The 12,935-nt window shown below is 47.6% G+C and overlaps 2 protein-coding genes across 2 annotated transcripts in view; one reads left to right on the top strand and one right to left on the bottom strand.

The window, feature by feature from the left end:
- Positions 1–12,935, bottom strand: part of LOC126542783 (techylectin-5A-like) — a 66,719-nt gene that overhangs the window by 51,165 nt on the left and 2,619 nt on the right. The gene's annotated exons all lie outside the window — the stretch shown is intronic.
- Positions 11,482–12,935, top strand: part of LOC126542780 (adipokinetic hormone/corazonin-related peptide receptor variant I-like) — a 39,475-nt gene continuing 38,021 nt past the window's right edge. Inside the window, exon 1 of the mRNA XM_050189839.3 lies at positions 11,482–12,685. Coding sequence (XP_050045796.2) covers positions 12,308–12,685 — 378 coding nt within the window. The 5' untranslated portion in view covers positions 11,482–12,307. The remainder of the gene's footprint in view (positions 12,686–12,935) is intronic.

Genomic DNA, 12,935 nt, shown 5'->3' with positions numbered 1-12,935 from the left:
TACAGTCCAACAGTACATGAGTCGCAAAGTTCTGTGCATTAGTTCAGTCCACGTACGCATATATAAAGTCAGATATCTTGAACAGCCGAAACACACAACACATGTAATGCACTGCAAGTACAGAACAGAATTATACATATTGCGTAAAAGTTGAGATCACCACATAAACCAATTATGAACCACGAACAACGTTTGTGTTACTCATTTAGCGTATTCGGATCATCTGATACCTAATATTTTCCCAAAATGTTGGTGTCCTCTAAAAACTTTTGCAGAGCAAGAAGCGCTTTTTTTTGAAGGCCCGCAGTTGGCCATGGGCCAAGTGTCTTTTTTAGAGTGAATGGTCTTCTGTCTAATATCAACAAATTTGCTTGCAGTACCCTTCTTTGTGGATCGTATTTCGTGCACTCGAGGAGAAAATGATGCACATCTTCGTCTGGATGGCCACAAGAACACTTTGGACTAGAGACACGTTTTATCCCGTACGAGAAGTGTTTTGTAAATGCAGTACCAAGACGCAGGCGGTGTACCAATGTTTGAAATTTTCTGTTGTCTCTTAGATTTTCCGGAATTGATACGTTTATAGATGGTTCTATGAAGTATAACTCCGAGTTTTTAGTTTGCTGATCAAACCAGGTAGTTTTGCTGAGGCGACAAGAAACCTGTCTCAGGAGCAGACGGACTTCACTACGCAATAGGGGAAGATGGGTTGTCTCCGCATTATTGTGCGCTCGATTCGCAGCTGCGTCCGCTGCAGTATTACCAGGAATATTGCAGTACCCAGGTATCCACTGGAATGCAATTACGTGGTTCATTGCGCTTGCTTTTGTAAGTTCTTTGAGTGTCTCATACAATAGCAAAGTGTTCAAAGATATTTTTTATTGCTCTGTAGTAATGTGAGAGCGGCTTGCGAATCGCTAAAGATAACTCATTTTTGCGAATGTTTTTCTGATGTTATGAGACGCAAAGCACACAGGATTGCGAACAGTTCTGCCACGGTGGAAGATGTCTCTCGGTATAATTTAAATGTTTGCTCTAGCGCTAAATGTGGAATGACGAATGCTGAAGTCGAGGAATTTTTATGACACGAGCCATCTGTATAAACGTGGATGTACTGGGGATATAAGGAGTAAATTTGGAAGAGTGCCATTTGTTGCGCGGCTACTATATGTACATGTCTCTCTTAGATACGATCCCGTCAACCGATAATTCTCTTTTAAGACATGTTAACATCCAGGGAGGGTAACCAACATCCACTTTGCATAATTCAAATCTTGGTAATAATGCTTTATGTTGAACGACATCGTGAATTTTACTTTTGTTTCTTTCGGTAAGCGCGAGGTTTAATGGATGCTTCTCCTGTTGGGTTAAGATGCGATGAATATGTCGACATGTTTCAACCGTTCGTATGACTGGAAATGGTGGGTGACGAGCTTCAGCAATTACTAAAGAACTCGAGGTAGCCTGCGGAACCCCAAGACACACTCGCAGCCATCTTGCCAGTAAACGTTGAAGACGTTCCTCAGAAGTTTGCGATAAACCATGGAGAATAGGTGCCGAGTAAGCAATTCTTTGTTTTATGAGTGCGTTATGAACTTGTAGTAGTGAAGAGACTGATCCCCCCCACGTTGTGCCAGCGAGTCGCCGAAGTACGTTTATTACTGCATTGGTCTGCTTTTCAATTGCGTGGATGTGTGAAGCCCATGTTAGCTGGCGGTCGAGAATAACTCCAAGAAATTTATGCTCTTTCATAAACATCAATGTTTGCCCATTAAGCGTGAGTTGGAAATTATTCAGCTGTCGTCTAGTGAAAGGAAGTACGGCTGTCTTTGCGTATCAAAGACTCATGCCTCTTTCTTTTAAAAAGGTGTCGATACTATCAAGACCCTCTTGCAGCGTTGTTTGAATGTCTTGTATACGAGATCCAGAGGCCCATATGCAGATGTCATCTGCGTACAGAGAATACTGTAGACCAGACGGGAGTTGTTGTGGCAAGGCTGCCATTACACAGTTGAATAAATACGGACTGAGAACACTGCCCTGCGGAACGCCCTGCGTGATGCTGTGATAATTACTTTCTCGTTTGATTGCTTCCATAAATATTTTTCTGTCTTTCAAGAAATTAGATACCCATCGCAGTGCTCGACCGTGTAGGCCAAGCTCTAACATACCAGCAAGGATGTGTATGTGACTTACAGTGTCGAATGCTCTTTGAATGTCTAAAAATACTGCTACTGTCACATTTCCGCAACTTCGTTCGTGTTCGACGCATGTGGCAATGTCTAATACTGAATCCATTGTACACCGATTTTGTCGAAAACCGGTCATGTAATTGGAAAACACATTTGTGTGTTCACACCACCACTGCAGTCGACGGTCTATCATCTTCTCCATTAGTCTGGAAAAACAGCTTGTGAGACTGACGGGTCGATAGGAGTCAAGACAAAGGGGAGTCTTTCCTGGTTTTAGTACTGGAATTACCCGGGCTAATTTCCATGAATCTGGAAGAGTCTCTCTTATCCAGATATCATTAAATATCTCCAAAAGAGCCATTCTTCCTACTGGACCTAGGTTCTTTAACATCATATACGTGACACCATCTGGGCCTGCGGTTGTCTTTGTACGGCATGACGAAAGAGCACTTTTCAATTCATTTAATCTAAACTCACAGTCAAGTTGAGGATGTTGTGACAGAAAGCACGCACGAACTTTCTATTCTGCTAGTGTTGTCGAACTTGCAAATTGTAGGCAAGTAAACGGAATTCCTGGTCTGGTTATAAGTTGACAGAATTCCTCAGCAACAGATGTTTCCGGAGTGCTACGAGCTACGGCAAGGGCTCGGAAGGGATTGCTTTGGGTAACTGGACAAATAAAAGATCGGACAACCGACCACATTCTGTGAACTGGAGTAAACGGAGACAACGACGTGCAGTATTCTCGCCACCTTCTCGTACCTAATTTTTGTAAGCGTCTGCGCGAAGTTGACCGAACTTTCTGTGCCATCTTGTAGTCATCCATCTTTCCACTGCGGCGGTAAGCCCGTTCTGCGCGTCTTCTAATTGCTTTTAGACATTCATATTCCCCGTCGACTGCAGCGTATTCATTTGGAACAATAACTTGCTTTGTGCAGATCTCGTAAGACTCACACAATATATTTGCAAAGCTTTGAAAGCTCGGATTTTCGTCCAATGAGTTACTTAAATGGAGACGGAAACTTTGCCAATTAGTATATTTTGAGTAGCGCCGGGTCCCCTCACTCCGTATGAGGCGATGTTTTACCAGGATCGGAAAATGATCACTACCGTGCGTTTCTATGTCCGTTGACCATTCAACGCCATCAAGAAGGCCTTGTGAGCAGAGCGTAACATCTATACAGCTTGAGTAACGACGCGTACGGCCGTACGGGGTGGCAACGTGCCAGCTTTCAGCCCGCTGCACGTGTTCCAAGCCCACCAGACGGGGCGCCCTTCGGAGAACTGCGAAGGGCCGGCAGCTACGTGGCGCGCGATCAACTCAGGAAATTGGTACTTGGCCGAGCCACCCGGGACAAAGCAAAGTTCTACGAAGCCCTCTGACGTCGGCACTGAAAGCTGGGCGGTACCGAGAACTGTCCGGCCTTTTCACCTGTGTGTATGTGCGGCACGTGTATGTGAGCCCTCATCCTCCAAGTCGACACACCTCATCCTCCAAAAAGGCGGGTCATCTTGAATGACGTCGAACTATGACGTCGAGCAAGGGCTTATAAGCAGCGTTTGCCGGCTGCTAGTGTGTGCTCGTGTCGTGCTCGTTGTCGGGAGCTGAGTGCTCTGTCATGCTCGAAATGTAGTAGTGAGCTGTGTGCTCGTAAACTGTTTGCTGTATGTTAGTCTTGCGGGCTCCATATGGGAGTCGCGCTAGTCTGCCAATGTATCCTGCTTAAACTGTTAATATGTAAATAAATCCTGTTCACCGAGTTCCTGTCTACGACCTTCACCTCCTTACAACTGAATGGCAGCGGCAAGGTCGTCCGACGACTCCTACATCTGGTTGACAGCGGTAGGATCGCCTGTCAAATCCTAATAACTGAATGGCAGCGGTGAGATCCGACTACGGCTCCTAGATCGGCCTACGACTCGGGAGACAGCAACGGCAGCTGACGGACGTTGGCACATGGTGACCGACCGGCATCCTGATCAAGTTGGAGGCGACTTGAGATTGACCACCTCTTGCAACTGACTGGATACGGCGGGGAAGGACTGGTGATATGGTGCTGCTTCAGTGGGTAAGCGTTTGGTTTTGGCTGTAAGATTTACCAGGCTTCAATTTCACTGTGTTTTTGGATTTGATTCGCTGGGATCTTTTACTTGTATTTTGATTTGCGTGGGTATCGCAACAAGTATTGTGTGACAGCAGAGCCAAAGCTTAAAGTAGCGACCATGGTCCTAATGTGTTTGACGAGAGCTGACCTGTTGTGATTGTGTGAGGAGATCGAGGTAAACGTAGAGGAGGACTTGAAGGAGTCAGAGATTCGTAAAACCATTCTAGAAAGTAACAACGATTCGAAATTCATAGAACAAATGAGCAAACGAATTCTAAGTAAAAGACAGGAACAGGAATCAATTAAGCAAGAACGCCAAGAGCGTGAGCAGAGACGGCAAAAGCTTGAAAAAGAAATGACAGCAGTACAGAAACAGATAGAGGATTTGCAGCAGTTAAGCGCACGAAGTCAACAGCGGCTGGAGAAATCTGTAGGCTGGACGCAGCGAAAGTGTGAGGAAGTAGATTGCAGATTTTCGTCGAAAGCCGAGAAAAGTAGTAGTACCTGTGAGAGTAGCAGCACGTTCATAGGTGAACTCGAAGTGCTAGCAGCTAACGAAGCCTTAGTGGCAACAGAGGCCGTTAAAGGCCAGAGTGAGAGCGACGAGGTGCTGTGCCAACAGAGGACTGTAGAGACAGCTAGGCCAGCTGCGAACAAATTGGCAGAGTTACCGCGCGTGTGCGTCGCATCTCATGGTAGCGAGGTCGTTAGCGAGGTACAGAATACTACGGACTTGACAGACGCGAGCACCCATGTCAGGTCAGATCTGCGTGCAGAAGTGAAGTGCGAGCTGGACGATGCAGTTGAGAATAGTTCTCGGGGTGGCGAGCTCCGTAGCTCACGAGAGAACAACTGCATTGTTCAGGGATCGGTGCGGCTCTCCGCCAGTCTAGATAGCCTAGATAGGGATGATTCAGTTGTTAATCATTCGGACAGTGCGCGTGAGACAGCGATCGATACCGACGGGCTGTGTGCAGATGCACAGCGTGAGCTGGGCAATGCAGTAGAGGGCAGTTCGCAAGAGTGCGAGTTGCATAACTCGAGTAAAGCCTGCTGCATTGTGCCAGAGTCGGTTGAGCTGTCCGCCAGTCGAGGCAAAGTGAGAGTAAATGTTAATGTAAATCACTCAGACTGTGCGGGTAAGAGACCGATCCGGGCCGACGAGATGTGTAACGGCCAGCACGAGGCGCGAGATGACGGCATGAAAGAGAGTTCGAGGAGAAAGCGCCGCAGAAAGAAGCGCCGAAAGGATCGGAATGCGATGGCTAATGTAGCGAAGCCAAAGACGGCGACAGGCGCGAAAAGGCAAGGCGCGAGGAAAAAGGTGCGGTCGTCACGGACGATGTTGACGCATCCTAATCGTTCGAGCCACCGGTCAAAAGGGGACCGAGAAGCATGTTCTGCACGGACGCGGACAAAGGGCACAGGGCAGTTAAATTCCTCGTCGTTCCGTCGTTCTCTTCGAAGCTCAGCGTGCAGTACAAAGAAGCGCAAGGTGGCAAGACGAGACCAGGTGGGGAGTAGCGACGCGGTCAATCGAGGACATGCTGAAAGCGAGGCGCGAGGACGCAAATTGGCAGGGGACTCTAACGTCTTGGGGGAGCTGATAGTGAGTCAGCCCTTTTGTTCTTCCCCCGTAGCCAGAGTAGCTTTCAGACCGCGACCACCTCGAGTACGGCTCAAAAGTATGAGTCAGTTGTAAATGCTTGGAACGGGAGGCCAAGGGAGCTTCCGTGGAAGTAAAGCATGTTGTTTTGTTTTATTTTTGAGCACTCGGATAATTTTCGCGATTTAAGTTTCTTTCAATATGTAAGGCATGAGCTCTGTTTATGTTTTGTTTGAGAAGCTCGAGATTTGAAAGACGCGTTTTAAGTAAACATGTAGTTTCGCGAGGTGTTCATTAATAAGTATATAGGCTTGCTTTTTGTGTGTGTGAGTAACCTGAAGGTCAAGGTTATCGTTGAGAGGCCTATCGTAACGCGCGTGTGTGCTATTTAACCTTCCTTTTTTAAAGTGTTTTTTGAATTTTCTAAGGTTAAGCGCGTAGATTTTCAGAAAGTGCACGATTTGCACTGAGAAGAGCTCTTAAGTCCATTAGCGTGTGTCCTGTGTGGACGGAAAGAAGCAGATTTATGTCTGGGTTGCTCGTGTGTGTTGAGGGCAGCCGTATTCTGACTTCTCTAGTACGCGTGCGTAGAGCTAGTTATTAGAAGACACATTTGTTCGAAGGTTCCTCTGTGATGCGTAAGTTACGCAAATTTGGTTGTTTGTTTAAGGAACGTGTCCTGTGTGGACTAACGGAACAAATGTGAGTCAGCGTGATGAAAACTTTGTTGGATGCAAGCACGTGTTCGGAATAGGGACCACAAAGCTAGCGCGATTGTGATTGCGTACCTGTGGAGTTGGCCAGACTGTTCAGTGGCAACAGTACGTGAGATAAGTACGTCACTACGATAGGGTAAGAACAGGCTGTTCGTGAAGTTAGGCTGCTTATGTTATGTTTGGGTATTGGTGTTTGAGAGCCTTCGGTTTAATTTTGCGTAAACCTTTACTCTTGTGCAGCACGACAGTCAGGTTTGGTCGAACTGAAAGGGGAACGTGAACGCTCGCTTTGGCGGCACGAAATTTTGGGGCAAAATTTGGGATTCCCAGTTGAGTGACTTGCATTGGAATTGTGATAGGAGGCCTGGTGGGTTAGCAGCTGATTCCGGGCGTTTGAACGCTGAGCGGTATTGTGTTGCCGGGTCGGCTTTTCTGTGCCAGTTGTTGTAAGATGGTTGAAGGCATTCCAAGTACGCAGGGGTTGCAGAGAGCAAAGCCATCGTCTTGCTCGCCAGCCATTCTCTTCCTGCCCAGCGGTTGCCAGCACTGGCCAGGCGAGATTTTCCGGGCCATGGAGGAGCTGTTACGAATGGCCGTACGGGGTGGCAACGTGCCAGCTTTCAGCCCGCTGCACGTGTTCCAAGCCCACCAGACGGGGCGCCCTTCGGAGAACTGCGAAGGGCCGGCAGCCACGTGGCGCGCGATCAACTCAGGAAATTGGTACTTGGCCGAGCCACCCGGGACAAAGCAGAGTTCTACGAAGCCCTCTGACGTCGGCACTGAAAGCTGGGCGGTACCAAGAACTGTCCGGCCTTTTCACCTGTGTGTATGTGCGGCACGTGTATGTGAGCCCTCATCCTCCAAGTCGACACACCTCATCCTCCAAAAAGGCGGGTCATCTTGAATGACGTCGAACTATGACGTCGAGCAAGGGCTTATAAGCAGCGTTTGCCGGCTGCTAGTGTGTGCTCGTGTCATGCTCGTTGTCGGGAGCTGAGTGCTCTGTCATGCTCGAAATGTAGTAGTGAGCTGTGTGCTCGTAAACTGTTTGCTGTATGTTAGTCTTGCGGGCTCCATATGGGAGTCGCGCTAGACTGCCAATGTATGTCCTGTTCAAAATGTAAATACTGCCAGTAAATCCTAGTTCCTCCCAAGCTCCATCCCTACGACTACGACCGCTCCAAATCTAACAAGATGAGACTGAAGTAACGTTGACAGAGTAACTTCCATCTCTATTCACGCGGAAAGACTGGACTTTTTCCTTTGCCGCGGAGACAATTTCCGACGCAGCGCGGTTTGGATTCACTTGCCAGAAGTTGCGTCCTTCCTGTGAGGGTCGAAAAACAACTAGAATTCCCTCAGGTCGCTTCTTTTTATACGTTACCAAGGAGAACGGCGTTTCATCGCAGTCTATGTCTTCATCTTCACTTAGATCATAGGTAGATGTTTTGTTGTCGTCAACCCGTGGTTTTTTGGCTTCGCTTTCGCTTGTCTCAGCCATAATCGCTGAAGGTGCACTGGAAGGTAGGGCAGCGTTGAAAACTAGCGTCACCTGCTTGATGACATTGGGCGCTTGTGGCACTTCCGAGTGCGGCGCCGATTCTGCGGCACTCATGCGCCTAGGAACGCGCTGTCGGACATATGGCTCGGGCCGGTGTTCTTTGCTGCCTACCGCCGTGGTAGGCGTAGATGCGCTGCGGAACGCAGCCAAACCACGCGATATTGTGCGTGATCTTTAGCACACAGGAATCCCACGGGATATCTGTTCTCCCTGGACAACAATGAAGTCTCAACACAGCACTGATTCTTCGAAGAAAACAGAAAATAATGTCTCACCAAAGAAGCAGCGGCCGCTCGGAGGGACTTCTTCTTCTGTCCTTTCTTTTCTTTTTTTTCTGCCTTCTTTCTTTTATCTTTGGTGGAGCCCAGTTTAGGCATACCTTTGTCACGTCGAGCTCCTTTTGCAGCTTGCGCTGTCAGGGAGAGAATTTCTCAACATTACGGTGCTAGTCCATTTAGATGACGTGATTTCTTTTTGCGAAGGGTGCTTATAAGACAAATCTCATTCTTTTCCAAATCTTCATCTATAGGAGCCATGCATTTAAATTTCCTTTTATATGCACAGAATCATGTTTCATTCTAGAGCCGATTGTAATTAACTAATGTTTTCTTTCTCCTGTAGTGACAGGAAAGACCGTTTTGATAGAAATGAGGATGTTCGCGCATTAATTTACTGAAGATACGAAGTCGCTCATTAGCAAGTGGATTTTGTACAAGCAGTGCAGTTTGATTTGGAAGAAGCGGCAGAATATTCATTCTATACTTGCTCTTGAGGGAGAAACATTTAACGATTACGAATTCCTCCCTCTAACCAGCGGCCAGAACTTGATATTATGTGCCTGTTTAGTGCCACTTGTCTGTTTTGTTGCCCTGTCTTAATGTGTTGAACAAAACTTTCTTTTCCTTTTGTACTACGAGTGAATGATGATTTCCAGCAGAAAATAACTCTCACGTGCAATTTCTTCATAAATATTCCCGAGACAAAACGCAATAGCTTATTAGGAGGACAGTTCCGACATGCAGGCGTCGTTAAAGGCATGTAGTGATCTGCTCGCCTGACAAGAGTGCTGCTGCGGACATGTTTCTGTAGGGCGGCTTGTGCATCACATTCAGCGTCGCAGGACCTCAGAGGTTGAAGACGAGAATACGAGCTTCCCTGCATGGCCCGAAGATCGTCAGAATTAAGCTGGGCGTTGCCTGTACGCTTTTGACCAAGGCCGTGTCACTTTGCGTATAGCCCACACGGAGCAACGTGAGTAATCGTAGTCACCAGTGTATTCGGCTGCGCGTTCTTTCTTTCCTTGATTACTTCGTGTACTGTCCATAGTATTGCCAACTCTCTAGTGGACGAAGTGGGGATGGGTGAAGAGGGGAAGGGGGTGGCGGCTGGCGACAACCGGCCCTGTCAGTGGCAGGAGCCACCAGTGCACGTGCGAGAAAGTTATTTTTTTTTTAAATTCCTACTGCGTCCCAATCTACAGAAAGAAAGGTACAGTAAAAAAAGCAAATTCTTGGGTTTGATTTGATAATGAGGCGCGTTGTAGTGAGGAAATTTGGATTAATTTTGACCATCTGATGTTCTTTAACGTGCGTCGAATGCACAGTACATGGGAATTATTGAGTTAATCCCCCACCCCTCCCCTCTAAATGGGCCTGTGGGTCGATTCCCTGGCCTCGGGCTTAGTAGCGGAACCCCACATCCACCATGCGACCACGAAGGGTAAAGGTTCAGTTTAGTTCCCCGAATAACGCGGATACAAAAATGCTGTAGCCTACAGCAGAACTAGAACCACTATACAAGAATGAAGCCGTCTTTATATTTGACGTTATAGTTCTGCGGAAATCCACAAGGTGGAGAGAAGTAATTATTAAATGGAAAATGAGACTTCCACGCAAACGTAGCTAAGTGCTACAAAGGAAAGCCAATATTTATGGTAATGCAAGAGAACACAAGAAGTAGAATGTGCGAAGGAATTGTCAAGCACTATAAAAAAGTTTGGTCTATTAATTGTTATCACCTAGAAAAAAAAAAGCAAAAGTCGGGACACATTTGGCCGTCTCGACTAGGTCAAGTCGGGACATGGGACATTTACTTAGAAGTCAGGACTTTCCGGCTAAATTCGGGACGGTTGGCATCCCTAGGACTGCTCAGTATACCTGACATGCCTCAATAACCTTGTTTATCGGTCATCTGGCATGCCTCTAATTCGAGTTTAAATCAAGTTGTGCCTTATAAGAAGCAAACCAGTTCGCTACGTAGAGTACTTTTATGAAGCCAGTGGAAAGTAGACCATATGAATTGGAGTCTCAGTGCTGGGTACAAACGGTTGATCGTGCAAGGTACTGATATTGATCCATCACGGCGTCCTCAATGAATGAGTACTTTACCAGGTCGTGTTATTCTTTCTTCGGCTCCTTCGTAGCACTTTTAGGAAGTGCTCATCGAGAATTTCGCAACGTCCCACTTTATTTTTCTTTCTTCTTTTCTGATCACGCGGAGCGCCGTGTGGCCGATACCAGGGATAATGGTGACGCGACGGCGTGCGAATGATGTTGGAGCCAATGGTGAATCTAGAAAAGAATGGAAAAGGAAATTTGTTGTTACAAACTACGGCCCCTCATGTACACTTGCAACAACATTTAATGGAGATAAATATACTGGAAGCTGGGCAAGCTACTGCAGTGCAGCTTTCGCTCCCGCCATCCTTCACGTACAACCCATGAAAATGAAGATTCAGTTCTAACCAATTCAAAGACTCCCCACATTTCTTGCGCGCACAATTATGTATGATAACGAATGTAGAACGCTTGAAAAGATGAGGACGAAGCAGGAGGACAGAACTATTGCGCTAAAAGCAATGAGCACTCGTGTTGTGTCCGCCTTCCTCGTCTGTTCAAGCACTTTAATTTTGTTACTACGTCAACTTTTCTAGTTAACCTCGTCAAACCTAGTCAAACCTCGTCAACCTTGTCAAAGACAACCCTTGTCACAGTTCTGGGCCTTGAATTGTTCTCCTGCTCAATATTATTGAATACCTGGGGTGCGTTGTGTCACAGCTCGTGACAGTAACAAAAGCACGATACGATTGCTTTAGTCCTAGGCTTCGTTGCCTTCAGTTGTGATCGCAACTTCCGAAGGACGCAACGGGCCGCTTGAAATCAAGCGCGCACGGCTCCTATTGGCGGCGCGAACATCGCGACGTACCCAATCGACAGACAGCTGCGCCACTTCTCCGTCTCCTCGGCGCGCGATCCGCGCGGCGCAGAATGCGCTCGTAGCTTTGCGCTCATTCGTAGCGGAGAGGACGACGCGGAGCGTTTGTGGCCGAGGAGCGGGCCATTCATTTGCCGCTCTATGGTGCGCCTTGCGCAAAGCGGCGCAGGGTCTGTCGGCTTCGTGATGTCTCGGTTTAACATTATCATGAAACCGTCGACGTAGACTGCTGCACGGGCAAGGTTTCGAAGTAAGTAGTGATAGTTCAGCGAAACGCGAAAATATATTTGCGTGAAGATGGCACGGAATTCACTGTGATACACCAGGGAATGTCGCATTTGCCAACAATCGCGTGGTATTGTCGGAATTCTGGAGTTAAGCTGTCTGCTTTCGATGTGAACACTACAGTCGGGAGTGTGCGCCCAGTGAGTGAATGAACGTGACTTTGCTCGCTGGAGAAGAACTGAAGCCTCCGTGGATACGTGGCTATTATTCTTAGCAACCAAACTGTTCCTTTTCCGCCCTCCTGACGACGTCAGAACACTTCGAAGGCGGCCGCTGCTTGACGCTGGCACAACAGCTACTTCGAAGTGTGAAGTACTTTTTTGTACTTAACCGACGAGTGCCAACTACCCCCCTTTGAATTAAAGGGAGAGTTCTCAGAAGCAAAGGACATAGATGGCAACAATGGGCCGTCTAAGCTATTAGGAGCACTGAAAAAAGAATTTTCAGATTCGATCTATCAGCTACATTCTGCTGGTTCTCGCTATAGATCCAGAAATCCAAACGATTAAAAGTTGCTCCATGCGCAGCAAAATGACGTGGAGTTTGGGTGGGGAAACCGTTCTCGCAGACGGAACTGTCGCTGTTTTCCATGCCGACTGCTTTGGACGAGCCAACTAGTGCCAATTACGATGGTTTTGATTGACACGCTTCCCAACCACGAGCTTCTCTCGCCGCCGCTTTATACGGTGCTCAATGTCACGTCGTCGACGGTGGTGCTGGACGCTAGTGGCGCAACGTCGGCGCTTCCGGAAGAGTTGACGTTCACGCGCAAGTCGCTGGTTCAGGTGATCGTGTACGTGCTGCTGTTCGTGGCCGCAGCAGCCGGAAACGTGCCTGTCTTTTTGAGTCTGCTTGGCAAACGGGCGCGCAAGTCTCGCATCAAGTTGATGATGTTGCACCTGGCTGTGGCGGACCTGATCGTCACCTTCGTCATGATTCCTCTCGAGGTAGCCTGGCGCCTCACGGTGCGCTGGGTGGCGGGCAACGCCATGTGCAAGATCATGCAGGTTAGTGCACCGGTGCCATGTCTAACAACAAAATCTCAAGCTACGAGTAAAGCAGAAGTTATTGTTATGCCGATTGGCATATAACAGCAGCCGCTAAAAAAAAAAAAAAAAAAAAAAACATGCGACAAGAACACGTGACCATGACGGAGATCGTGCTGTCTTATGCTTTTCTCTGCAATGGTTCCTCTTATAGAAATTACCTGGAATCCATCAAAAATGCAACTTTGTGGAATCAGCTTTTGTACAGCAT

The sequence above is a fragment of the Dermacentor andersoni genome, chromosome 2 (genome assembly GCF_023375885.2).
Source record: "Dermacentor andersoni chromosome 2, qqDerAnde1_hic_scaffold, whole genome shotgun sequence".
NCBI classification, from domain to species: Eukaryota; Metazoa; Arthropoda; class Arachnida; order Ixodida; family Ixodidae; genus Dermacentor; species Dermacentor andersoni.
Note: the sequence above shows the minus strand (reverse complement) of the source record. Positions and strands in the feature narration are given on the sequence as shown.